We start from the raw sequence: 26,387 nt of genomic DNA, 5'->3' as shown, positions 1-26,387 counted from the left end.
TGTTTATAATAATGTTATTGCTATTATTAGTTTTTATTCCTCTAGCGCTGAAATATTCAAGATGTATAGAAGTAAAACACTTTGCTCTGCTCCTGCCTAAAGCTTTCCCAGTCAATGCTCTCTATCAGTAGAGCATGCTGTTGAAGATGACGAAAGAGGGGTTTCTAGTCAATACTATCACAGTTTAAACAAGGAATGAGAAACATGTCCCAAAATAGGAAACGTTCAGAAGGGGAGATCTCTGTTCAAACTGCTGCTTTCCTCCCTTTTGCTTAACAACTATTGTTTTTGCTCCCCTCAGAATCTCCTACTTCAGCTGCTCTGCTTTGCTAGAACCCCTCTAATTTCTTAGGTACATCTATTCAGGACACGTGGATACCCACTCCTTTTGTTCTTTTTTACTTTGATTTTTTTTCTAGATTTTTTCTAGGTGTTTTCTAGAGACACCTTATGAGAGTTTCCTTTCTCTCTTTGCTACAGTAGGCACAAGAAGACAAGTCTTGACACTTCTGGAATACAAGTAGCCCTGTCATTTCAGTGGTGCTTTTGGACACATGTCCCAAGTTTCAGTTCCTCCTTCCAAACCATGAATTTTAAAGCTGATCCTCATTCCTGACAGGATCACACAAGCATCTTATACAGAGGTACTAACGTCTTATTTCTTCTGCAAAAAATGTCCTGGTGCATCCTAGGGCCACATTAATTTTTACAGTGCCACATTACATCAGTGATTCAGAACCATCTTTCTTATCTGCTTCTGACTAACGAACACTGGATTTAGCAACACTATAAAAGGAGCTACTTCCAGACATGGACATGCTTGCACGTTGAAGACCCTGCCACAGGGAAGCAGCCACCAGGCACTCCGCCTCAGGGGAAGCTGGCATGCCCAGACCCCTGCACGTGTTCCTTCAACAATCTCACTTCATCCATGACCCTATTCGTAGTGCAGTAGTAGCAGTCGCTATCTCCAGAGAAGACTTTGAGGATCTTAAGGAATCTTCCCCTTCTCTGAATACAAGGAGAGCTCTTCCTTTCCTTTTCTTATCACTGTACACACAGATTTCTTCCTATTCCTCTTGCCTTTGATGTGTCCTGCCTTCTGAAGAAAATACAGTAATTCACAAGGCTTTAACTACTCAAGGCCATAAATGCTGCGTTTCAAACTGTTACCCTTGAAGTCTTTGAACTACACCCAATTCAACATTAATTTTCCTGGGTTATTCGCCTTGAGTTAATCAGTTCTCTGTACTGTCTGCCCACATCTTTGATTTGTTTTAGAGGTTTCCTTACTTGCACAGAAAAAGATTTCTTCTTTCTGCATGTGAGTGAGGTGAAATAATGGTCTTCAGTATTCTGCAAGATTATTAATTCAGGAAGTTGAAAATCATATTGTCATTCTCTATGGGGAAACCTATTATTATATCACCATTAAGTACTGATTAAATATATATTGTCCTTGTATAAATATATTATGCTAATAGTCCTTCCATGATCTTATAATACTTCAGGATTATTCCAAAGCCAATACATGTAGAAAATCCTTTTTTTAAAAAAATCAATAATTTATTAATTTTCTTCTACATAGTCCACCAGATAACAGCTATAGGAGAGAGATTGTGGAGCATAGGCAAAACTTTGGATTTACAATATGTTTAATAAAAACTGTATGAGCATCATAAAATTTTTAGGAGGACTTGATACAGGCAGTATACACCAGTCTGCAGACAAACCTGAATTAATAGCAGTAAAGCCATGGTTAGCTGAAGTTACCTCCCATCATGTGTTCACCCTGACATCTCAGAAACACCAATTTTATTGAGTAGTTTTTGTTGCTCATACTGCCAGATTCTACACTGTCAACAGAATCTGAGCTATATCAAAGCTTCTTTACATTATTCTTCCAAATAACTGCAGTGTAGGGATGATCTCACTCAAGCATAGCTTCATTCAAATATGGCACAGGTATTTGGGTGGAAAAATGTGCTAGCCCCTGCCGTTCTTCTGTGAAATATATCCAAAGCACTCACCTTCATATCAGTGTCTGAAGTGAAAATTCTTGGAAAGAGTTATGGGTCCTGTGGAAGTCAAGAGCATCATCTGGGATTTTAACAATACAGCTTAGTTTGCCGGATGACTGGAATGCAGAGATACATAAGAACTTGAGGAGACATAGCAACAATGTGCAATTGGATGCATACGATTAAGATGAACATTTTACAAAGTACATTTATAAGAGTCGAAGTACAAAACATATAAAGTCATGAAAATTGCAAACAAGCAGAGTTTGTTTAAATAATGTGTTGGAACAGTATCCAGGTTCAACTTACATTTACTCTTTCATTTTCAGCCAAATAAAACCATGTTGTGTCATTTAAGGAGAGTTGCATGGCTTTACAAGTACTGTTCACGCCTTCCGAGATATGTTTTCACACTGTTGGTGTATTAGTGAAGTACAAAATTCTTCACTGCAAGAATGTTTTTTCAGTTTCTTTTAAGTGATGGAACACCAAAGACTCATTTTCCATTTAAAATAATGTACACAAAATTAAATTAAAAGTATTGAATAACATTTAACTTTGAAATATTCATTTTTCCAAATTCAGCAGAGGACCAACTTAAAGCCTGTGATTTTTTTATTAAGAGGGAACAGAATGGTAGAAAATGCAGGAAGCTGAGAAGAAAATCACTGGAGAAGGAAGGCAGTTGGATAAGAGAGACATACTGAAAGAAAAAATCCCTTATGGTCTCTTTGGATAGCTTGATTAATTTGATTTTTTGGTTGGTTGGTTGGTTGGTTTTTTTGTTTTGTTTCACTTCTTTTTGTACAGGACAAGAATGAATTTGAGGAAACACTGTATTTATACCTGACCTAGAGATAGACCTGCTGCTGTGCAGAAAAAATGAATTTAATATCCCCCATTTCCTGGAGGTGCTTGTGAGGAGCTGGATTAAGCAACATAAAACCAAGGAAGAAAGCTATTCTCTGCAATCCAAAATACTCCAGTGAAAATGTGTGAAAGCTACAAGTCTGCCAAATTGGGCTGCAGGTATGTCTCTAACAGAGTCATATAAACAGTGCATGAAGACTGCTTTGAGTATTTTCTTTTTTTACAAGTAGGGTGTTGATGTTTTTTGATAGGTTGGTCTCTGTAGTCTTTAGGCTCAGGGCAACAGAAAGGTCTTCATGCAAACAGTCCCCTGCTAGTCCTTTAAAATTTCAAAACATAAATAAGATTCCATTCAGCTACATTTTTTTCCCTGAAGAGGAACTGTGACTGGGAATCATAAGGGACAGCTACACTTCTCTGTGGAAGTAATCCTGCTGGGCAAATATGTAATGCAGAATACACACGAATACTCAAGGATAGGATGATATGAAGTTCCTGATGAACTGCTGCCTGTAATAAATGGGAAACCAAAGAGAGGAGTGGGAATTCTGTGGAGAGTGTGAAGTTGGAAGTTGGGAGATATGTGTCTTGGCAAATAAGACTAAAAAAAGGCGCTTTTTTCTCTATGCCTTTCCACCTTCTTGCATCCCAGATCACTGCCCCTCTGCCCCTGGTGTCTGTAAGAACACATTCAGGCGTTTAGGGAGAGCCAGCTCTGGGGAGGATCTTGCCCTGGCTAACTGGTGTGTTTGTGACTTCTGGCCATGCTCATGCCTGCTTTTTGATATGGTGGCAATTCCAGGGATAGCTAAAGGCTTCCTTCATCAAATGTGGGACTGCATTCCTCAAGGAAGGGTGGGGAAGGAGCTGCCCCTGTGTCTCCATAGCATCTCTCAGGGCTTCCCAGGAAAAAAAAAAAAAAAAAAAAAAAAAAAGGGGGACTTACAATGTGCCTCTGAAGCCAGATGGCACAGTGAGAAAATAGTGTGGAGAGCCACCAAGGAAGAGGGGGGAGCCTGTCACCATGTTCCCAAAATGTGGCATGCAACTTTGTTCAGCCATGCCAGGGACTGGCCAGGCCAAGGTGAGGACCTGTCCAGGTTCTTAGTTAAACAGTAGGGACCATCAGCAGGAGTTCAAAGCACAAAGCCAGGTACCACAGAACCAATTAAAAAGGACATAACAAACTCTCTCTTCTCAAATAATCTTAGTGATGTTTAATAAACTCTTTCCCTGGGCACCCATTTTGGTGTGGCAGTTTTGAATAGCACCGACTAGAGCTTTTGGGTAATGCAGTGCTGACTTTGTAGACAGCAGGATAATATTTTGCTAGCAGCCACTCAGTTGCTCTCTCGTGTCAAGCAGTTGGTACCCAGATGCTCACAAGTACAATGCTGTGTTGAGACAAACTATCTGCTATGTGCAACTATTTATACATTCTCACTGTGTTAGTGAGATATGAGGGCAGCTCTGTTTTTCCTTAAGAATCCCTTTGCACTTACAGGAAGCTTTGACTTCTTGTGACAATTAAGATTAAAACGCAGTCTAGTTTTCTCCCTTTTAGAGCATGGATGACTATTGCAGACTCACAAGTGAAAGAGAAAGCATGCCTTGGATTCCCTTAGTGGGTCACCTCTATTTCACTGGTAATTCATTGTCTGAAAGGAGAGGAAGGCAAACCAAGCCTTTTTACACCTATTTACAAATATTTTTTTTTTTTTTATTTTAGCCCATGGCAATACTGGACATAGAAAGTTTCTTCAGTTGTTTTTTCCCTCTTTTTGCACTGCAGATGGAATTGACTCTTTGGACAAACTTTGGGATCCTCCTCACCCACTGTGTAGACAGCAGCTCGCTTGTGGTACTCAGGCTGTCCTCACTGAGGATGAGGGGGAGGGGGGAATGCCAAGCTGAGCCAGCAGTGGCATGTCACCATGGCTGTGCCGTGTGGACAGCCGTGGTAAACAGTGGGTCTTCCTTTCTGGCCAGTTCCTGATGCACAGGGGCTGGCTGCCGGGCTGTGAAGGTAGCTGGGGAGGTGTTGTGCATTCCCTGTCCTGCAGCGTCCACACCCTGTGCAAAGAATCTAGGGAATTCTCGGAGAGCTGATGGGATTTTCAGCCTGTGTGACGGCCTTTCAGCTCCGCAACTTTGTACAGGTCTTCCTTGGGTGACTCTATTACAGTGTCCTCATTGGCATTTTCTTGTAAAGTGCTCTTGGATCCAAATTCATGCTGGCTCTCAGCCCCATTTCTCACGGCAATGGACGGCAGCTGGACTGACAGCTGATGCTTTTTCTCTGGCCCTGGGCTGTGCTTGGCACCCGTGTGTCCAGAAGTGAGTAGAGATGAAGCGGAGAACCTTCATTCACGTAAAGATAGATCTCTTGCACTGAAGCATGGATGGGTAGTGGAAGGATTCATGCTGCCAGCTTAGGTGTGTGCTAGGAGCCCTTTGGATTTGTGTATCCTTGGGTATTTCAGCTTCCTCCAGCAGGGCTGGCTGAGAACTGATCTAACCAGCTCCTCTGGAGCTGAGGTGGTTCTCTTCTGGCTGGCTAGAAAGCTTCCTGATCTCTCAATCATCTGGTGCACAAAGGGGCAATTTAGGAAGCAGCAGTACGTGGAACAGGTACTGAAAACTAGCAGTTTGTTTATACAAATGTCCTTACTATGATTTGATTGTCATCCTGCTTATATAATGTGTCATCTGCAGTGTGCAGCGAACCTACATTCTTCTTTTACATGTATTTAAATATATAGTATTTTCATAAATACTGTAATGGCAATTACGTAACCCAGATATGTTTATAAATAGCTCAGTCTTTTTGCAAATTGTGAGCAAACTGTCACAGGCTACACCTACATCTGTAAGCAAGGTTTATATTTTTTTCTAACAAACATGGGACATAGCACAACACCGTTGCTCCTGAATTTTACTATCTAGACTCCACAGACGAAGAAGCTACATTTGTGTTGACTCTGTGTGGAGCAATGTGATATTTTTGTTGTTCTTGTTGAATCTAGGCAAGACATTTCATGTTAGAACTGTCTTTGGATTATTTGTTGTTAGTGATAGAAGAACACCTTTGCGTGTGTTTTAGCTAATGTTAGTCACAGACAGGAGGAAACTCTTTGAAGTCCTGGGAGGCAGAATAATTTTTAACATGCAGATTTTTTTGCCACCCAAGATAAGGTAATCTTGGATCAGCAACAAAAGCTTTCCTGACTAGGAGCAGTTATTGAACAGACTGCTAAATGAATTCTGGCCATTCTTTTAAGCAGCACTGAAATTAGGGCAAAGGCTGAAATATTTTATCAGGCCTTCAGAAAAAACATTCTTTCTTTTTTTTTTTGTTTTTGTTTTTAAATTCGAAATTTCAATGCCGTCTTAGTAGGAATCAAAAAAAAAACCCCAAACCTGATATTTTTCTGCTCAAAACCTGTCACTGACAGAACTGTCCATTTCAGCAGTTTTCAGGCAATCCGAAGGTCTGTATTGTGCTTTTTGTTCTAGAGTGACTTGTGCTTGTTCACAAAAGAAAGTACCTTTTATACCAGTTTGGAAAACTCATCCCTCAGTAATCCCTTTGCTTGTCATACTATATTCCATCTGACTTTCTACTTGTTTTTACTAATCTTTCATGCTAATGAATCTCCAGAAGCAGAATTTAACTAATTAATTAAATATTTTAGACATAGAACTATCACTACTTAGTTGTGTCATCTGCCTACAGACTGTGTTTTGGTGGGGGAAAAAGATGGAGAAGCACATCCCCTCAGAAGATGTCTGAGGCCTTGAGGCTTAGGCAAATCCATTGGTCATTGATACATTCATGTGCGTTAAACATCATTTAGGATGGTCAATACTAGCTAGTGAAGAGGGGACATGATGCCTTTGCAGGAGCAAAGACAGTCATTGGTGAATGATTCCTGGTATTTCCAGATTGCAAAATCAGCCCATGGCAATTTTGTGGGCAACACAAGGGGGCAGAAGTCTAGTGTCTCTCCTTTGTATTCCTGGAAAAAAGGCTGATCATAACCGGCCCTATGTCTGTAAAATTTTCTCTGAATATCAATCTCATTTTAGCAATAAAAGAGGATTTGTCTTTGAACTTCAAAATATACTCAAACAAATGGAATCTCAAAAGAGTCCTGTGTTGCAATTCTGATTTCCAGAAATGCTGTACGTTCCTATCCCTTTAATAAACAAGCTCTACTTGCCCCAAGCTGGACACCTGGGACATGAAATGTCACAGATTTGTGTTGCTTTACATGAAAAAGATCTTCAGATTCCAAAGAATCACCGAGTAAACAGATGAATGATAACATAAACCATATTTGTACAATTAACACAAATGTAAAGATATTTATGAAATTATTTCACACATATTTGCATTTTCTGCATTCTGTCTTCTCTGCCCAGAGCAAAGGTCTTGTTTTGCTGTAAACTCACTTTCAGCCTGCTGTGATAGGTGAGCTCCACAGAGATGTAAAAAGAAAAGAGGAATTTGCAGCTGTAGAAATATGTTGCATTTATAAAAGCAGATCTCACCTTCCTCTCACTCAAACCAAGAGCTATGAGTCAATTTATCTGAGCTTTCCCATCCCAGCTGGTGCATGTGCTACATTGCCTTCTGCTGCCTGCCTTACGTTTGTCCCCTCAAGGAAGACCTACTCCAAAAGGATGATGCAAGTCTCACTACTCCTGATAGATAGTAAAGACTCATTCTTTCTGTAGATCTCGGTGTATTTGGAGAAGGCTAAAAATCCTCACTTGTTTTTTAAGGTTTAGATTTGGGAGAAGTATAAACTTGGGAAAGAAAATCACTTGTCAATAAGTAAGATGGAAAAGCTCATTTCAATTTCCTGTTCTGCTGAACTCCCCAGTGCACTTCAGAAAACAACTGAAAGATGATTACACAGAGTTGCAATAAAGCTGCCACTGGCCATTTACCTCTGCTCTTCAATCAGGCATTCCGTATGATAGTTAGGGCTTTTGAATGAGCACAGCAACTCTTCCCAGTCTGGGAATGTCTGTCACAGATGGAAAACCCTAAGGATTAAAGATCGCTCAGGCACTTACAACAGCGGGCACTGCAAAAGACTGTTAAGATTTTTCTTGCTTTCTTGTTTATTGTACTAGCACCTATGATTGAACGGTGCATTTCAAAATAACTTCTCTGAGAGATTAAGGGCAAAATCTTGTAGGAAGTTGGTGACTTCTTTTCTTACAGAAATCTTATTTCCATCATCATTCACTGGGATGTAATGTGGAGCTGCTTCTGAAAGGAGCCAGCTCTTCCCTTCTTTTTGCTCAGATTAGCATTCACGTGGCTGCATGATGAACCACTCCAGGGACTGACTCAATCAAAAACTAATTCCCCCCTTCAACTTTTTATTTTGTCATTATCCACATAAATAAAATAACATACATATTTAAAATTACATAGACATTGTATCTTGGTTACTTATCTCAAACACTTGCATTTATACATGGGTGGTTAACTATTTAATTAATGTAAATAGGCATTTTGAAAGGATAAATTCCAATAATTAATACCATATTGATTGAGGGATGTGTTTTATACCTTTTTAGAGATTAAAACTTTTATAAAAAGCTTACTTTATACTAAAAAAAATCCAATTCTATATCACAGATAAAAATTTCTCATATATCACTTCAATTTTCACATATATGCATCAATTCACTGAACCCAGTGATTATTGCTTTCACGCTTACGGTTAAGAGTGTTGCTGGCCTAGATATAAGGGTGAGGATTAGTCTCAAGGAGCACAAAGTATACAATGATTACCTCAATCTGCCAAAATTTTTGTCTGGAGGTGTTGTACTGCAGAACGTACACCAGATCAGGATACTATGTTAAGTTCTGTTTGGCATTACTTGATTATGTCCATGACAGAAAATGTTTACTGCCACATCCCTAGTGGCTAAAAGTCAGAGGTATTGTTTTTGAGTAATTTATTCTGCCTGAAGGATGGTGAAACTTTATAATCTAAATCACTCTTTTAAGCAAAATGTTAAAGGAAGCATTCAATTTAGTATTTTGCAGTACAGAGAATGACTAGCCCAGGCTTCACCTGTCCTGCAATTCTATTACCTCTAAATTGGAAGAAGTGCATATGAAATGTCACATACCTGCCCTGATATTCAATTTGTCCTCACAGAGGAATTCATTCCAATCTCACCAAAGTATTGTGAAACACCACCTATCAGAGTGTGCAGAGCTTTGAGATCCTGGGCAAGGGGAATAATAGGATTATAAGGTCCTTTTAAAAAGACATTTTAAAATACCAAAATACGGCTTGAATTCTATTTATATATTTAAGCAAATATAACAGAAAAGAAATAACGCCTTTTAATTAAAATAAATTGTTTATACTTGGAAAGTAACAATCTGTAGACCTGCTGCCTTCCAGCGGACTGTTTCAAGTCCCATTCAAATCAATGGCATGGCTCCCCGCCTTCCAGGGCACTTGCATCAGGACTCAGGAGAGCCTCACAAACCCAGGTGACATGCTGGATGCCACATATGACTCAGAGCTAACTGAAATTCAATAATGAATGACTGCATTCAACACCACCCCGCAAATAATAACGCAGAAGGGAAGAGGGGGTTCCCTGTCGACTATGCACCCGATGGGCCCAAGCGCACTGTTTCTAACCAACAAGAGCTAATGCATCTAGTGTTCGTGAGCTCTGCCTGCATGTCACCCAACAAAACAATAAAACCCCAGCAATACCACACTTTCATCCTTGAATGTCTTCCAGTTCCTCAGCAGTATGGGTCAGAAGCTTGTGGGACTAGCATAAAGAACCTTCTCTCTGGCAGTAATTACGTTGCCTCTGATCTGTACTCAGCTTCCCTGTGACTTGGGATGCCCCACAGGGCTGTCCATCTTGCCTGGAATGGGGTGTTATTTTCAAGTTTCTGGTATTTTCAAGGTATGTGGTTTCTCTGAAGTGTGACTTCAACACATGAAGCTATGGTAAATCTCGAAGAACGTCACAGGTAATAGTTGTGATTGGAGCCTAAAAGCCAGCATGTTTTTCTGGGGGAAGGCTTTGAGCGCAAACTCATAAATACATACCTACCCCATGTGGCTTTTGAAGAAAGACAATATTCTGTCACAGCAATGAAGAGCCACTGTAACTGCTTTTCTTAACAAATGTGGTTTACTTTCTTTTTGATGCAACTCACATACAAAGATTAGATTATGGTTTCGGTATTGTGGTTACTTGAAGTGTCTTTTGGGAAGGACTGCCACAAACACCTGTGGAAAAAAGTTGTTCTGCTTCTATTATGTAATGTATTTCACATAAGAATAAAGAACAGAGGCTCTTGACTTCTAATACTTTTCTTTTTTTTTTTCTGCATCTTTGTGAAGCCACCGTGTCTTAGGACAAATAGTTAAAACTTGTTTTCTTTACTGTGAGGGTGGATTCTGCCTTTAGTATCAGTTGCTAATTCCTAATATGTGGGGACTTACAGGCAGATCCAAAGAAGACCTTAGATGCATCATATATGCTTAACTGATCAGATAATGAAGAACTGTGAGCAGAGCACATTTTCACATCTGGATAGGAAAAGACAAGGGCCTTGTTCCTTACATGGCCAGGGTTGGACGCCTGCTGAATGAGTATTTTTTGGATTTCAGTTGTTGCACTTACATAATTTCCCACAGTTTGGGCTTTCATTTTACCGGTTATTTAAAAATAAAGAAACCCAGCTTGTTCACTCTCTCTTCCCAGTCTCACCGCAAGTTATGAAATATCTCAAAGTTGAAGTAACAAATTGCCTTGCAGCCCAAGCACTTTCCTTCCTTCTTTCATCCCTCATGCTCTGCTGTGGAGCCATTAAGCCACTAAAGGATAAGGAAAACAAGGAGACCTCAACTGCCAAGCAGAAACAGCTAGGAAGCAGGAAACAAAGGAAAAACAGCAGAAGGGGAGCAGGAAAAAGAATCCCCCAATGTTTGTAGTGGGTGCTATCGTAACTGAAGCAAATACTTTTTCTACTTTTTTTTCTCCTCTTCTTTTTTTCCCCCACAGTGTCAGTGTGTCCAGCTTCCCACATTCACTTTGGAACCAGTAATGATTCAGAAGCAAACTTCAGCAACACAACTTCAGTCAACACGCATTGAACAGGTGGGCCAGTGGTGTTAAGAGGATAATGAGAGCTGTGGTTTTGGCAATTAACAGATCAAAAGGAAAGGAGATTAATGGAGATTGGTTTAGGGAAAAAAAAAATGATAGAAGACTGCAACGTTATTGCCGGTGTTATTTAATTATTTCTGAGTTAACAATAAATGAGGGTACACTAAATATAAACCCTTATCTTTAATTATCAAGCCTGTCCTGATCTACTTGCGCTGGAAAACCTAAAATCAATGGGAATGAATCCCAGCAGCAGTCCAGTTTCTCCCAGGGAAGGACTGCGTCTGAGAAAGAAGGGCAACGTGGAAGATACAACAGAAAGTAATGCAAGTGGAGCGAAAAAGCAAGGTTTGTTTCCTTGGCTGCCTGCATCCTGAGCTCACTTTAAATGGCAGACTTTTCTTCTCCCTGCATTTCAATTAGGCTGTGGCAATGGGCAAGTGGGAAAGGAATATTAATGAGGCAGCCCGGGAGCGCGGGTGGGAGCCGGGCACCGGCGGTGGTTCATCCCCTCGGCGGGGCGGGGCGGGGGGCGGCCGGCGAGACGATGTCCTCAAGCACGGACTTGACAAGAGCTGGTTCGAAGGCTGCGGAGGGGCCGCGGCCAACGTGGGTGATCGTGCCGGGGGCCGCTGTTCGCCCCGTTAATGGTTGTCGCGCCGGCGAAGCGCCCGCCCGCTCCGCGCAGGCTGCGAGGCCGCGCAAGCCGCTCTGGCGGCAGCCGCCGTTCAGCGGGGCGAGGCGAGGCGCCCTGCCCTGCCCGCCCGCTGCACCGCACCGCACCGCACCGCGGGCAGCGCCGGCCCCGCCCCGCCCCGCTGCCCCGAGCCCGCGGAGCCGCCCCCCCCCCCGCCGCCGCCGCCGCCGCCGCCGCCGCCTCCGCGCCCCGGCACCGGCACGCGCGCTGCCCGCCGCCTCCCGCGCGCCCAGGCACACCCGCGCGCGCGCGCCCGCCGCTCGGGAGCCGCTCCGTCCTGCCCGCGCCCGCCGCCGCCCCGCGCTCCCCGCCGCCTCCTGCCCCGCTCGCCGCCGGCGCCCTCCCTCCCCCCGCCCGCCCCTCCCCGCCCCGGCCGCCCGCCGCTCCCAGGTAGGGTCCCCGGGGGTCCCCGCCCGCCGCGGGCAGCGCAGGGCCGGCGGCGTCGGCCCCTCGCGGGCGGGGGCAGCGCCTGCCCGTGGCAGGGCGCTGCTGCGGTCCGCAACTTGTCGCCCTGCGGGGGTTCCCGTCGCCCCCCCCCCCCCCCCCCCATCCCCCTCCCCCTCCCGTACCCCCTGCCGCGGCGGCCGCCGGCGGTGTTGTACCGAACGGCTGTCAAACGTGCCGGGCGCTCGGCGGCGGCGGGGGGCGGCTCGCCCGCGGTCCCGCACCGAGCCCCCGCGAATGGCATGACTCCCGCCCGCCCCCCCGGCTGCGGCGTGCCGTAGCGAGGCGAGGGATGGTTAAACCCCGGCCTCTTTACACGTACGGCTTTTTTTTGTTCCTTTTCGTCTCGGGGCTTTCAGCTTACGGAAAAGGGAAGCGTCTGATGCGTCTGCTCACATGCCACGTTTGATCATACGTTGCCTCTCTGCACAGAGCAGGATCGTTGGGAAAGATGGAAATACAATAAGTTGCTAGTAGCGAAAAGTGCTGCGGGAAGCCGGCGGTTTCCTTCCCCCACCGGAGCGGCATCTTTCCCCTCGGGTGAAGTTGAAGGCACTGCTCGCTGGAGACCGGCCGTGGCTGAGAGCGGCTTGTGTTTTTCTTGCGCGGTTAGGTCTTGCGAAGAGCGGCGATGAAGAGGAAGCTGGCGCTCTCCGAGATGCAGTTGGTCCTTCTCGTTGTATTGGTGTGGCTCCCAACAAGGTGAGGGGATGGTTAGTTTTGTTGTTCCCTGCAAACGTGGATGTCGCGGTCTGCTGAGGGTGAGCCTGTGTGAGGGGTTATAAAAGTGTAGTGTGTAGTAATGTCATAAAACCAGTCTTTCTCAGCTGTTTGAGTGCAGGATTACATAGTTGCCAGAGCAGATGCGGTACAAGGGAAGGCTAGGGGCCGTATAAGCCTAATCTCTTGTCCTTCAACAGTTTGTGCATTGATGCTTTATTTCACCATTAAAATATAATTCCCTTAAATGCCTTGCTGGATCTTAAATCATTGGACTTACTGTATCGCTATGATTCTGTGACATACAGAACAGTTAAGATGGAGAATTAGATTATCGTGAAGTCAAACAGCAAATCACAGTCTCTAAAATAATGCTCGCATGTTTTTTTTTAATATGGGCATGTCTTTTTTTTTCTTTCTTTTTGGGGGGGTCTTTTTTTTTGATCAACATAACAGAATTCAAAACGATACTTAAGCTTTAAACCTCTAGGTGGAGATAGCATACAACTTCACAATCACATATAATAAAACAATAGCCTAATTTATTAATCAACTTTTCTTATGTTGTTTAAAGTTCTCCATTTCTAAAGTCAGGGTTCAAAAGAAAGTAATTTTAATCACGAAATAGTTTTGTGTTGCTCACAGCCCCTAAATGTGCAACTAATTGTAGTTTGTAACTTCGGTTTACTTGCTTTGGCTCTGGCTGCAGTAGGTCTTATCCTAAAATGGTAAGGGTCGTAAGCTAAATAATGCAAGTTTCCTATGATTTAAAAAGTCTGCATTTATTTTGGTCTATTTCCTAATGAACAAAATATTTTCTGAAACTACATTTCCTATTTCACTTTATGGCTAAATATGGTGCAGTATTAGTTGAGTCACAGTGGGCCAGATCCTGCAAACCCTACTCAAGCAAGTAATCTCACTGACGTCAAAGAGACTACATGTGTAATTAAGGAGTTTCTGCCTGAGTAAAATTTTCAGGATTTGACCCTAATTTGATAAAATTGCATGGTCTAATTTTTTAGTGGTATCTTAAGTTCAAAAAAAACTGTTGTATCTCAAAAAGAAGCTCAAAAAATGGCAGAGACTTACAGTACAGAAATACAGTTTTAAAAATAAAAAATGAAACATCCAGTAATTAAAATTAAGAAAAAACTCACACATCAGTAAAATCACGCATAACATTTTGGTATGTTCTTTAGAAGTTATCTGATTGTGGTCGATTCTATGGTTTGTGTGATGGAAAGCACCAACTGCAATGATTTACATTTAAATACTTCCTCCATGATGTTGAATGGGGAACCAAGAATAAGCCCTGTCTTTAATCATTTTATTGCTTGCTTTAGAGAAAATGTCACCCAAATCTACTTTTGGAGACAAATTTGGTTTGGAGAAAATATGCTCGGGTTTTTTTGGTATTCAGATTGCCTTGAGTAGTAGTTCCGTTAGAGATGATAAACACTCAAACATTTCAAGTTAAAAATGTAGACGGCTGAAAAAGGTATAAAAGATAATGTGTGCAGCATATGATGCTTTACTTCCTCGATGCTCAAGTATTCCAGTGTTAAGTAGGTAAGACTGGTGAGCTCATACATTTTACACGCATGGTGCTTAACATTTTTCACAGTCACATCTTCATGTGTGAGGCTTGCTGCATGGGAGCGTTCCCCTGGTACACAAAACCTTTGGGCTCCGTGTCCAGGTCTGGGAGGGCTGTTCAGCACCACAGCTGATTCATGTTCCAGACCCTGGTGTTTTCCACAGAGATATGACCCACAAAGGCTGTAACATCTCTCTCTTCATTGGGGAAGTTTGAAACAATCGACGATCAATACATTCTTCTTGACACTCCATTTATGATTTTTTTCTTCTTGTTGTTTTGTTAAAAAAATAGCATTTTAGAGCCATGAAGGCTATCCACTGCTATCCTGCAGCTTGCTAGTCAGCATCGTTGTTCCCACCCACAAAATACTGACATCAGAGGACTCCCTGAGCATGATCGCTGGAGTTTTCCCTCATGTTAGTTCTTCTGGTCATGTACATTACATGACCATTGGGTGGAAGCATATCCACAGGATTTATCCAGAGGTAGAGTATACTCTAGGTGAGGACAGCTAGGATAGAGCTGGAAGGAGGAAGGTTTGTGTGTGGGAACCCCGGTGTTACCAGTCCGGGGTGACATGCCACCGAGGCTTGGGAAGGTCTTTTAGGCTTTTGCACCTGCACAGCCAAATGTGTTAGTGAAGCTTGAAGTAGCATTCACGGTGATGCAATGTTGACTAGAAGTAGAGGCTAATGGAAAACGACTTCCTGGAAATTTTAAATAGTATGTTGTCGACTCTTATTTTTCTGAACTTGTTTTATATATATATATATATATATATATATATACACATATATATATATATATATATACATACATTGTGTATTCATATACTCTTAACTACACCCTTCCTGTTAGAGGGCAGCAAGTTAAATATTGGAGGCCAGCCTGCAAAAACTGCATGCTGAGTGTACATTAAAACACATCTAGCACTTTCTAAAATGTAAAATGTCCATTTAGATCAGTGCTGGCTGACTCCCTGGAAGACGAAGCTAAGAATAACATCACCATCTTTACAAGAATTCTAGACAGACTTCTGGATGGTTATGATAATCGTCTCAGACCTGGATTAGGAGGTAATAAAACCTATTAAAGATTGATTTTTAAAAACAGTTTTAATGTTCAGATTTTATGCAGTGATATTCTTCCTTCAGGGTTCTCCGCCCCCCCCAGCTATTGGTATGTATCTTGATAAATTATTTATAACTCTATATTCACCCAGCTGAATCATTTGAAGTTTGAGGAAGATAACATCTATGAATGGAAAGGAGGCACTTTCACACATTTATCTTAAGTAAAAGGAAAAAAAATATCTGGTGATTTAACATAGTAAACCAGAATGAGAACAAAAATAACATCTAAAGCTGTTATTCCAGTCAGGGAATTTTGGTTGAAGAAGGAATGCAGAGTTGATTCCCTGCAATGCGATGAGTGTATATTTTCAGAAATCTGCACAAGTGTTCCGTGTGGTGTGTGTAAAGTACACATATTAGATTCATTCCTTGTCCCAGTAAATTCAATAGAAATGTTTTATTTTTTATTTCCTTGGAATTAGGGTTTCACTGGTAATTAGCATTTCGTTTCTGGTACCTTGCATGTATTTGGGCATTTGAAAAAAAGTAAAAGAATAAAAGGAATATTGGAGGACAGGGGTCACTGCACTTTTGTGCCATGACTGCCAGTTATTTTTCAAAATGTCAGTTCACATTTTCATTTTAAAGCTGTATGCCAGCTCATGTGAGTATGTAAGCAAGAAATTTAAACAATTTGTTTGGTATTGGAAGTATTACTGTGCAAAAAGATCTCTATGGTACGGGGAGGGGTAGAATATCTTGGTTTTTATAATATTTCTTTACTATTATTGTTTATCTGCTATTTATACTACCTAATGTAAATATTTATCTATCTAATATAAACCTGTTACTATTATTATTATTCATAACAGTTTTGGTAGTGGTAATTTTCAACCTGGAGACTCTTGCAGCTTGCTGAAACTATTCCACTGCCAAATCCCTGGGAGCCATTCCTGTTCCTGTTGATTTCAGTAACGTCAGGCTCAAAGCTAGAGACCCGCTCTAACTTCCATGGGACCTAACAACTCTGATCAAATTAGGAATTAGTTAAAGCTCACAGGTTTTAGCCAACACTTTTCCACCCTGACTTGTGGCTCTGGTGCTGTTCTGGTTCTGGAGAATCTTGGCTTGCATCTGACACAGCATAAAGTGGGAGCTGGCACTGGCTGGAAACAGCTTTCTTGTTACGCATTAATCTTAACGTAGGATATCTTTTAGTTTCCATTTCTGGCCTCTGTACTGTGGAGACTTGTGAAATATTTTATATTTAAGGACTTTTAAATTTAGATAATCCATAAAATGAGACATACAGCACTGCTGATGTAAGAATTCATATAGTGATGTTTTACATGGAGATTTGATTTCTTTGCAACATACCCAAATGTAAGAACTTAGACATAGTATAAACATGTAATGCCTAACAGGTGACTTGCAGAAACATTTCGTATCACAAAGCTCATATTTATTTGGCAGGGCTTTTAAAATTATGTTTTTTAATTAGAAAAATAATGAAAAAATCTTTTATTTTTTACAAAAAAGAATGTCATTTAATGAGAACAGTCTGCAGTTCCTTTGCATATCATGCATTCTTTTTAATGCTAAAATTGATATTGTTAAAAACATGAATTTTAAAAATTAATTTTCAAGCAGATTTTTATTTTAGATGTTCCATAAATATACTTCAAAATACCTCCTCCCCCCCCCCCCCCCCCCCCCTGCTCTTAGGTAATTAAAATATACTTTGGGAACAAAAAAATTAAAGGATTAACATCTGTTTGATATTGGCATACATGGCAATCAACCCATGCAGAACGTGTGTGAAATGAAACTGTGTCATGCATATTAAAGCGTGATGATTCATGATACTTTAATCTTAATCTGCAAGAATACTTTATTTGTGGATGGACTGATTCTTATAGTTTAAAAGAACATTTGTAAAAGCCAGTTGTGATAATCCATGATATGAAATACACTGAACAATGCTTTTGTACATAGTGCTTAGTAATTATGGAGTTTCATATTTCAGGATTTTGCAGCACTTTATTCCTGTTTCTCTCTTAACCTGTACTCTGAAATGAAAAGTGGAAATAATTAATATTTTTAAAAACACTATGTACCTAGTGAGACCTCATAGTTTCTAAAAGTGTTTTTGCATGATTACTGCATTTTAACCATGCCAGATGTCATTAATTTAATATACTAGTTCTCTTCCACTTGCATTTATATGAATCTGAAATAATTCAGTTGAAAGCAGTAGAGCATTTACTTTGGCATAGCAGCTTGTGTTATCCTGCTGCACTACTGTGACTGAGATCCCAGTCTGGCCTAATGTGCTACAGCAGAAACAGTCCAGGGTTTGAGATGGATTCTTTTAAAGCCTCCTGAAAGCAAGAGTTGTTCACCAGCCCACTTTCACCTGTTGTGAAAGACTTTTTCAGAGATGTCTTGCAGCAAAAATTCAGCTCATTATAAAGAATTATTAATCTCAAAAATGTTCGTAATAATGAAAAGTGGTAGCTTAACACTGGCATTTTAGCTAGTTATTGACCAGCAAAATGGAAAGATATGGGCTTCTTCAAAGACCGTAAATAAATTCAACTAAGTAATTAGCTGTTTGGGAATTAATTCTTGAATTTAGGGATATATTTAGAATTGATTTTGCTAAGAGGCTTGGTGTTAGTACTTACAGTATGTAATTTGATCCTTCACTGATACATCTATACACTTCAAAACCGAATACTATTTTCTGTAGACTGTTAAGGCAGCTTTAGCTATCACTGGTGAGGCAGCTCTGTTGTATAAACAGGTTTTGGCTGTTGGCTATTGGCTGCCCTAGCAGCTGGGATCCTTGAATGATGTATGAACACTATAGTGATGAAATAGCCTGCAAAATGGGTGTGGGCAGGGAAAAGAAGACACTGCACTGTCCCCTGCAGCCAGAGACATCTCATATGACTTAGATAATACCCAGAGCTACCGTGTTGATATGGATAGGCTTGAGGGTATTCAAGGGGAGAGAAATTTTTCTCTGTACTCATTTTATGCTAAGCACAGGACTGCAGCTGGAACACTCTTGACTGCACTTTCAGTTCTGACATGAACTATTTTACCCAAACACTCCATGCCATTTCTGTCTAGACACAAAAATAAGTTACAAGTTCCCTTTCAAAACAAATTCTGCGTGTCATTAACACTAATTTGTATGAAATACAGCCATGCAAATGGCAAGTCATGAGGAGTTTGATTTGTTTATGATTTTCTTCAAAATCATAAAGGTGTTTTCTTCTATTTATTTGCTGTAATGTTTGCAAGATACTTTAGGGTAGCACTTTTCCATAAATCCTTTGATTTTTATTAGCACATAGAAAAAGAAATCCACAAAACAATGGACATTAAACTAAACAAGGGACCAAAAGAGAATTTAGATCTTGAAATAATGAGACAACAGAAGGTTGAAGCAGAGATACAGCTGCATTCGAATCTGGAAGTGATTATCTGTCTGCTCTGTCTGCTTTCCTCTGCCCCATGGACAGACATGGTTAAAGGAAAAAGGGACAAAGATTAAGGCAATCCCCTCTTTTAATATGTTGATATTCTTGTGGATTAGGTGTATCCGTAAAAACATACATATTTGCTAAAATGCTAGCTTTTTTTAAAGATGAAAAAGAGGAAGGAAGGGAGAAGGAATGGAGATGGTGGTAGGATTTTGATATCATGTTGGATACTTCAGTTATCTTACCATCTCCATAAGCTATTCAGCCTGCTCTGCTTTCTCATATTTGAAATTGGTCATTTCCAGCAGCTATAGAACTTCTATCTGTTCTCCTGCAAATCTATAAAATATAATTGAGTACAAGGCTATATAAAATATAAACAACAAAGAGAAATTGAAGGACAGAGGAGTGGACTTCATAGCCTGAAGGCCAGATTTTCAACTGCCATATTGACATTGAAAAGAGCTATGCAAATTGGCACAATTTGAGGATCTTTCCACAAACTGTGGTCAGTCTCACCAGCTTCAGGAGGGGCATTCTCATTGTAACCAAAATGGTGAATGTTGGTTATTAAAGAAACCGAGGTAAACCAGGCATCGGGTAGGTGAAAAGTAAGTGCTGCTGTGGTTCCATTTTGAAGGATCCGTCTCTGCTGCAAGGTGACTTTCAGATGTTCATATTGCTTTAAACAAGAATCCCCATTGCATTTTGCTTACAGATGGACCATAGCCTTTTTTCCCCCCAACATCTTGTACATAAATTTAGCAGGAAAACTGAAGAGAACTGAGAAGTATTATGGCTGATTGTTACTATCAGAGATGGTGAGCAATGAATACTTGCGGGTATGATCATTCATCTTTGCAGCAGTGTATATATCGTTGCATAGGATCAGTGTAGTAGTGGAGAGTATTAGACTCTGTGAATTAAAGATTGTATGATGTGCTCATCAATATGAGCTAAAAGGGAAAAAACATTTTTTCGCAGAAAACTTCTTTTTCTTCCCCCAGATCAGAAGAGCTATATATATATTTGTGTCTGTGTGTTTATCAGTTGTATGTCTTCAGTTGCCAGGAAACAAGGCCATGATCATATGCTGGTAATCTGGAGGATGTTAAACTTAGGGCAGTATATTTATATATCGCTGTGATTCAGAGTTTTTAATCAGCTTTAGAAGAGTTTGTAGCTGTAGCAGTCCCCTAGCTGGGCATTCAAAATTTAGTGGTGTTTGTCAGCCTCATTGTGCTTAATACACATTCAGATTATCCTAAAAGAAGGCACTTTGACTATTTTTTGCTGCAGAACACTACAGGAAAGATTTCACTGCTGTTTTTAAAGGAAAAAGTGCAGTTCCCCTGCTCAGTTCTGGTTGCTTCTTTAGCTCTTCTTTGCTCCAGTTTCATCTTCAGGAAATTGTAATGTCTCTCTGTCAGTGCTAGTGCAGAAGCAATTCAGAGCAGCACTTGCATTTTCTGAAAGCCCACTGTCTATGTAGTTATGCTGGGATACAAAGGTGTAAATACTATATGCTTTTTTCTTGGGCATTCCTGGAAGGGTCACATAGAATCTGGCTGTAATAGTGTTTTCAGAGGAGTCAGAGAGAAACTCAGATTAATTTGTGTTAAATTATGTTGTGGATAACATATATCGGCAAAAAGCATTCCTTGTGAAAAATGGAAAAGCAATAGAAAGGAAGGTATGAAAATATCATTTAATTAGTTATTCAGGGCATGCAGATAGTGCTAAAATCCAAGAACAGAACTAACATCAGTATCTATAAGCATTCTAGAGAATGAATCATTAGGAAAGCGGAAGGATAAAAACCCCTCAGAAACTTTTGTGACACTGAAAAACAAACCAGCAAAAAAGTAGAATAGGGTAGGGGCTGAGGAGCTAAATAAAGCTCATTTATTTATTGAAAGTCTGTGGGTAAATCAACAGTGAAGACATCAAAATTGATGTTACAACTGTGAAGAGTATTGCAATTGGGGAAAATGTTGCACTGCAATGTGGCAAAATGCTACGCTTCACAACGCTTACCAACAATCTAGGTACTTTACAGTAAAGTTTATATGCCTATAAAGGAGCTTATCTGGGAGGATCTCTCAGTTCACTGAACATGTTTATTCAGTATTTTCATTCTTTACCCTTCCCCCCCCCCCCCCCCCCCCAGTAAAGCATTTGCTTTTAATGCTAGAGATGCGGCTGATGACACCAAGGCTGAATTAAGGCTTTGCTTACTTTGCTTATGTCAGCTGCAAGGAAGACATGAAAGCAGATACTGTAGATTTCTGTGGAGCTTGCCGAAGCTCATTGTAAATCACACTGATGGGACAGTTTAATTTTTCAGCCAGATTTGATGGTCTAAGACAAACATTGCCTTTTTTCAGTGGTACATTTATTCTCGATTATTTAGAAGGTGGTTGGAAAGCAGTGGCCTTGCCGATATCCAAGATATTCTGCTGTTGACTGCTTCCCACTAAGGCCTCTTAACATGTTACATAAATCTTGCAGTGAGTTTGCCATCTGAAAAATAGAGCTGCTTCTCACTCAGGCTGACTAGTTCTAATAGCCAAGTACCAAAGGACTGCAATATTATAGTTCAAAAATTTTTATTACCCTTGTGATATGATACAATTTGTGTAATGCCACCTGGATTGGAAATATAATTATTATGTAAATAATCTAACCCTGAAACATTTTCAGAAAAATCTAAATGCATTAGACATTCATCCAGGATATATTTGGGGATCTTAAATGGATTTCAGGGGTTTTTAGTAGCGGATTTTAACTAAGCAAAAGGTGAATTTGAAATAGAGAAATCAATGTATATGTTGCTTACAATGAAAGAAATGTTAGTCATTCTGTAGCAACAAAGATACATTTTGTAATACAAAATTACTAGTATTCTGGATTACACTAAAAGGCGTACAGTATCAGGGAAATCCTTTAACGTTTCCTGCTACAATGTAGCCATGGAGTACTCAGTTTCCTAGATTCTTTGTATAGGAGACACACAACAAGTTATATTTCAAATTTTTTCTTTAGTAAGGTATACCAAAAAAAGAGTGCTAGCTAAATTAAGAAGGAAGCTATAGAGATCTCTTAGTCAATTATATAATTACATACAAGTATGAAGAGAGTTCTGGTGAAGAACTATTAAAGCAGCAGTTAATAAAAGCATTGATTCTCTTGGAATTTTTTGGTTTTAGATATGTAGGACAGACAATATTTGGAATACACTATTCTTCACACAGTTGGAAAAATGGACCTTAGGAGTATGTTTGGTTTAAGGAAAAATGGTAGTTGCATCATGCTGTGATATGAGTAGGCATCACTGTTTTAGTGATGTTGATTTATGCTTGTGTGACCAATAAAAAAAATTATTATATATAGTCATGTATAAATAGTCATGTGTAAGTTTCCTTCAAGACAATTCACTGGCAAGTTTTGAGATTTTATTTTGAATGGAGCTAAAAACTTGGAATTAAATGAACATGCAGAACTCCTGCTTCTTTGTGTAGAAAAGGTTCTTTTGACCTTACTTCTTGCAGCCTCTAATGGCAAATATTTATCTAAATTTTTCCTGTATATTAGCACCCCATAAATAAAAGCTGCCGTGAGACACACCTCTTACTATGTATTTATATTCTGCACAGCCCAACAGGCTTCCACTCTATTCAAGGCTGTGGTGAAAACAATGTAGCAATACTATATTTGTGAGACATCATCTAAAACTACAAAAAAAAAAATCCCACAAAAAACCCAAAAAGAAAAGAAGAAATATTACTTCCCCCCTCCCCTTGGTTGTATTAGGCAAGCTCGTAACTACTATGCCAATGCTGGTGGTTTTCAGCACAGTCGCAGAGGTAACGGTGGCTCAGAGAGGTGGTAGAGTCTCCGTATTTGTGGGGACAATCAAAATTAGACAGAATATGATGTCTGCAACCTGATCTGTCTTCAGAGCTGGCTCTGCTTTGGACCTTCCAAAGCTGCTTTTTGAAATGAATTATTCTAAGATTCTATGACTTACAACCAGCAAGATCTTGAAATAATGGCTGAAGTTTTCCATCTTAATTGGCAACTGGGAAAAAAAAATAAAATTTAGAATGTCAGTTCTGGAAGATACAGCTGAATAAAAATACCTGTGTAGATGAAAAGTTTAGTCTACCTATGGACAGCAGAATTCAGTGTTGTACAACTCTTGAGCTTATTATACATAAACAATCCACTGATGAATGGAAGATTTGGGGTAAGTGGACAAAGTTTGGAAAAATGCAGAGGACAGATCCTTTTCTATGGTCTTTGTCTTGCATTTTCTAACATTCAGCAGAAGCTGGTACTTGACTAATAGTGACTCTAGCCACATTTCTGCCACTGTCACCATAACCTGAAATTCTGAAAAGGGTTAAATATGGGAAAAGACAGCATTTTAAAGGAGAGGCATTGTATTTCATTGAATCTTTTCCAGTTTACTTTGTTATCATTAGATGGACAGCATACAGGGAACTGAAAAGCTGTACAATGCTATGTATTTTAGAGCTCAACACCTCCTCAGGAAGCGCCTAGGTACTTCTAAACCCTGCCCTTCTGGAGTGTCCTTATGGAGGTTGTCTTTTTCTTCTCTTTTCAGAGTTGATTTTCTCTTTATAAATACCTATTTCATACATTCTTCTAGAAAATGCCAAACTCTCTTCTTTAACCAAAATTTCATGAATTTATTTCACTCCTTCTAAATACAGCTTTCCCCAAATCCAAGACAGACATGCCATGTAGGTGCAGCTGTCTAATTTTGCAAATTTTTTTTGTGTGCTATGAAACCCAGACTTGCCTTACCCTCCTCCCAGGTACAGTTGCTTACATCCAGCTGCCTGAAAGATTTCGTATCTAAAGCAGCTGGAATGGGGAGGTTGAAATGATGCAGAGGCAGAGTCCTGGGTACATAGAAAGCAAAGATCCTTCTCTACCCATAGATTGTATGACCTTTCTTTTGTGCCAGTACAATTTTGTTGGTGGTGTTGAGTGATCTGAGATGGATCTGTTGCTTCTAGCAGTATTCCTGACTGCATATTCCTGCTTCTGTTTTCTTGCAGTGCCACCATTTTGTGACCATTTTTGACAACAACCTTTTCAATACACAAGCTAGCGCATCCAATTTTTAGAACTAGTAGTGTGTAGAGAGAGAGGTATTTCATCAACAAGGATCATGCAGAAGGACATTGTAATTGCCTGTACATTAAATTTGCACCTGCTTTGTTTTTTTTACAGTCTTTTGGTCTGTATTACTTGGTGGTATTAGTAGCTCTTATTAGTTGCTACTATTAGTATCTAACAGTAGCTTCTAAGGACTCCAAGAAGCAGATACAAAGTAGAACATAACACTGTTTTTCAACAACCTAGCATTAAGGCAATACAAGCCAAGGTGAAAAAACACTGTGAGCAAGGAAGGGGGAAAGGGCAGGAGGGCAGGACAAAAGAGATGGAGAGTGAAGGAGGGAGGTAAAATGGTGATATTAAACATTGGCCACTTTTAAACAACTGGCAAATTAAGACAGCTGAATAATAGTGTTGTTTTTTTGTGTTTGTTTTTTTTTTAATACCCTTTGGAAACTTTAAAGTAGAATAACATAAGCAGTTTTATCATTATGGTATATGCATATATTTGAATTTCTGACAGTAATGTTTTTCAACGAGTCATCTGTATCAAAAAGCAGCTTTAGAGGATATATCAGAGAATGTTTTGTGTTGCTGTACAATTCACCAGCCTGCTAAACTAAAGCATCAGCAGAAGATTTTGAATTAATACTGTCAAAAGTCTAATAAATTTTAATGATAAAAACTGAAGCACTTCAATATGCCAAGATTAATCTTTAAACACATTTTAATGTCTGTTTTTTCAGGTTAATGCTTGAATTAAATTAACCACAAGCTAAAGGAAGTTTTGTTTACCACTGTTACCCTAATAATAGTTTGCTTTATACTGCAGAATATGTTAGTACTAGTTTTCTGAAATTGTCTGTACATCAGGTATGATTCCGCTAACCTTCTGGAAGTGGTGTTGCTGTTTGGGAATCATTTGTGTGATTACTTTGTAGCACGTGGCTCTTGATTTACATTCCGTAATTCCTTGCCATATGTTGAGGGCTATTTAAAAATTAGAGCAGTTAACTCTGTGAAAGCAGCGTAAATCAATTTTCCTCTTACCTGGAATTATTGTGCACATCAGAGGATATGAAAAATTTTAGTAAAGTTGTGTAGCTGCAGTCAGATACTGGATTTAATGGAATCTGACCAGAGTACATTTATTTTTTATGTCCATCCATATATATTTGTTCCTGCACATGCATTTTTTTTGTTGAACCAGTAGAGATCATGCATCCTAATCTGCAGTTTGTTTGAGAAAAACATGGTTGTCCCATGTTCCATCTCTTAGTCTTTTTTTTACATGTAAGATAAGTATCTTGTAATCTTGTAGTTTTATGACTAATAGAGTTGATTGCAATCCAAGTTCAGTGCCATGGACCACTGACCTTCACTATGTTCTGACACATAGTTCAGTAAGAATCAGTTAAACGCTGATGTGCGCTGTAGAACTTCACATCTGTTACATGTACATCATGGCTTTTCTCACAGCAGTGACACTGAAAATGTATCAGAGAACTCAAGACTTTTTTGCAAAAGGGATGACTGTTATATCTGGGTAAATACAAAAGGTACGTGAGGATGAAGTAACTGGGAGGTATGATCTATGTCTCCAAGCCCCGGTACAGTGCTCTGTTTTACAGGTCACATAATTTCTAACACAGATTTGACCTGAGCAGAGAGGTGTATAGAGGAGTTATATTCCACCTGGAAAGATGACTTCTAAATGAGCTGAAACTCCTGTTTTTTTTCTTGAAATGTTTATAGACTGCTTGCCTATGTAATCTTCTGTGTGAATGTAGTTTTCTGGATTTACCAATATGTGTTTAATGCCTTCTTCTGTTTCAATTTAAAAACTTGCTTCATCTTGAACCCTCTTGCTTCCTCTTGCTTTTCTTGAACAGAAAAACAATGTGTCTTCTGACTGAAAGATTGCTCTGTTGTTAGGAGTTCTCTTCTCTGGTCTCTATTGCTTGGTGCTGATTCTCTCATCCAAGAGAGGTAATTGTGTTTCAACACATTCCTTGCTTTTCCTTTCTTGTATCCATTCTCAGTTGACCTAAGATAATAGGTTCTTCAGACCACTTATACCAGGAGATTGGGAGGTATTAGAGCCATCCTTTTCCATTCCCTCAAGTGTTTGAGCCT

At 40.0% G+C, this 26,387-nt stretch overlaps 1 protein-coding gene across 3 annotated transcripts in view; it reads left to right on the top strand.

The window, feature by feature from the left end:
• The window catches only part of GABRA2 (gamma-aminobutyric acid type A receptor subunit alpha2), a 90,712-nt gene that overhangs the window by 14,325 nt on the left and 50,000 nt on the right, over window positions 1-26,387 (top strand). For 2 of the 3 annotated variants that reach the window (XM_080404023.1, XM_080404022.1), the window contains exons 2-4: window positions 2,832-12,156; window positions 12,824-12,912; window positions 15,494-15,609. In XM_080404023.1, the coding sequence (XP_080260149.1) occupies window positions 11,458-12,156; window positions 12,824-12,912; window positions 15,494-15,609 (904 nt within the window). In that variant the 5' untranslated portion in view covers window positions 2,832-11,457. The other variant, XM_080404024.1, reaches the window with a different exon arrangement.

This window comes from Falco punctatus (genome assembly GCF_963210335.1).
Source record: "Falco punctatus genome assembly, chromosome: 1".
Taxonomy (NCBI): Eukaryota; Metazoa; Chordata; class Aves; order Falconiformes; family Falconidae; genus Falco; species Falco punctatus.
The sequence above is the reverse complement of the archived record's forward strand: the minus strand, read 5'-3'. Positions and strand labels throughout refer to the sequence as shown.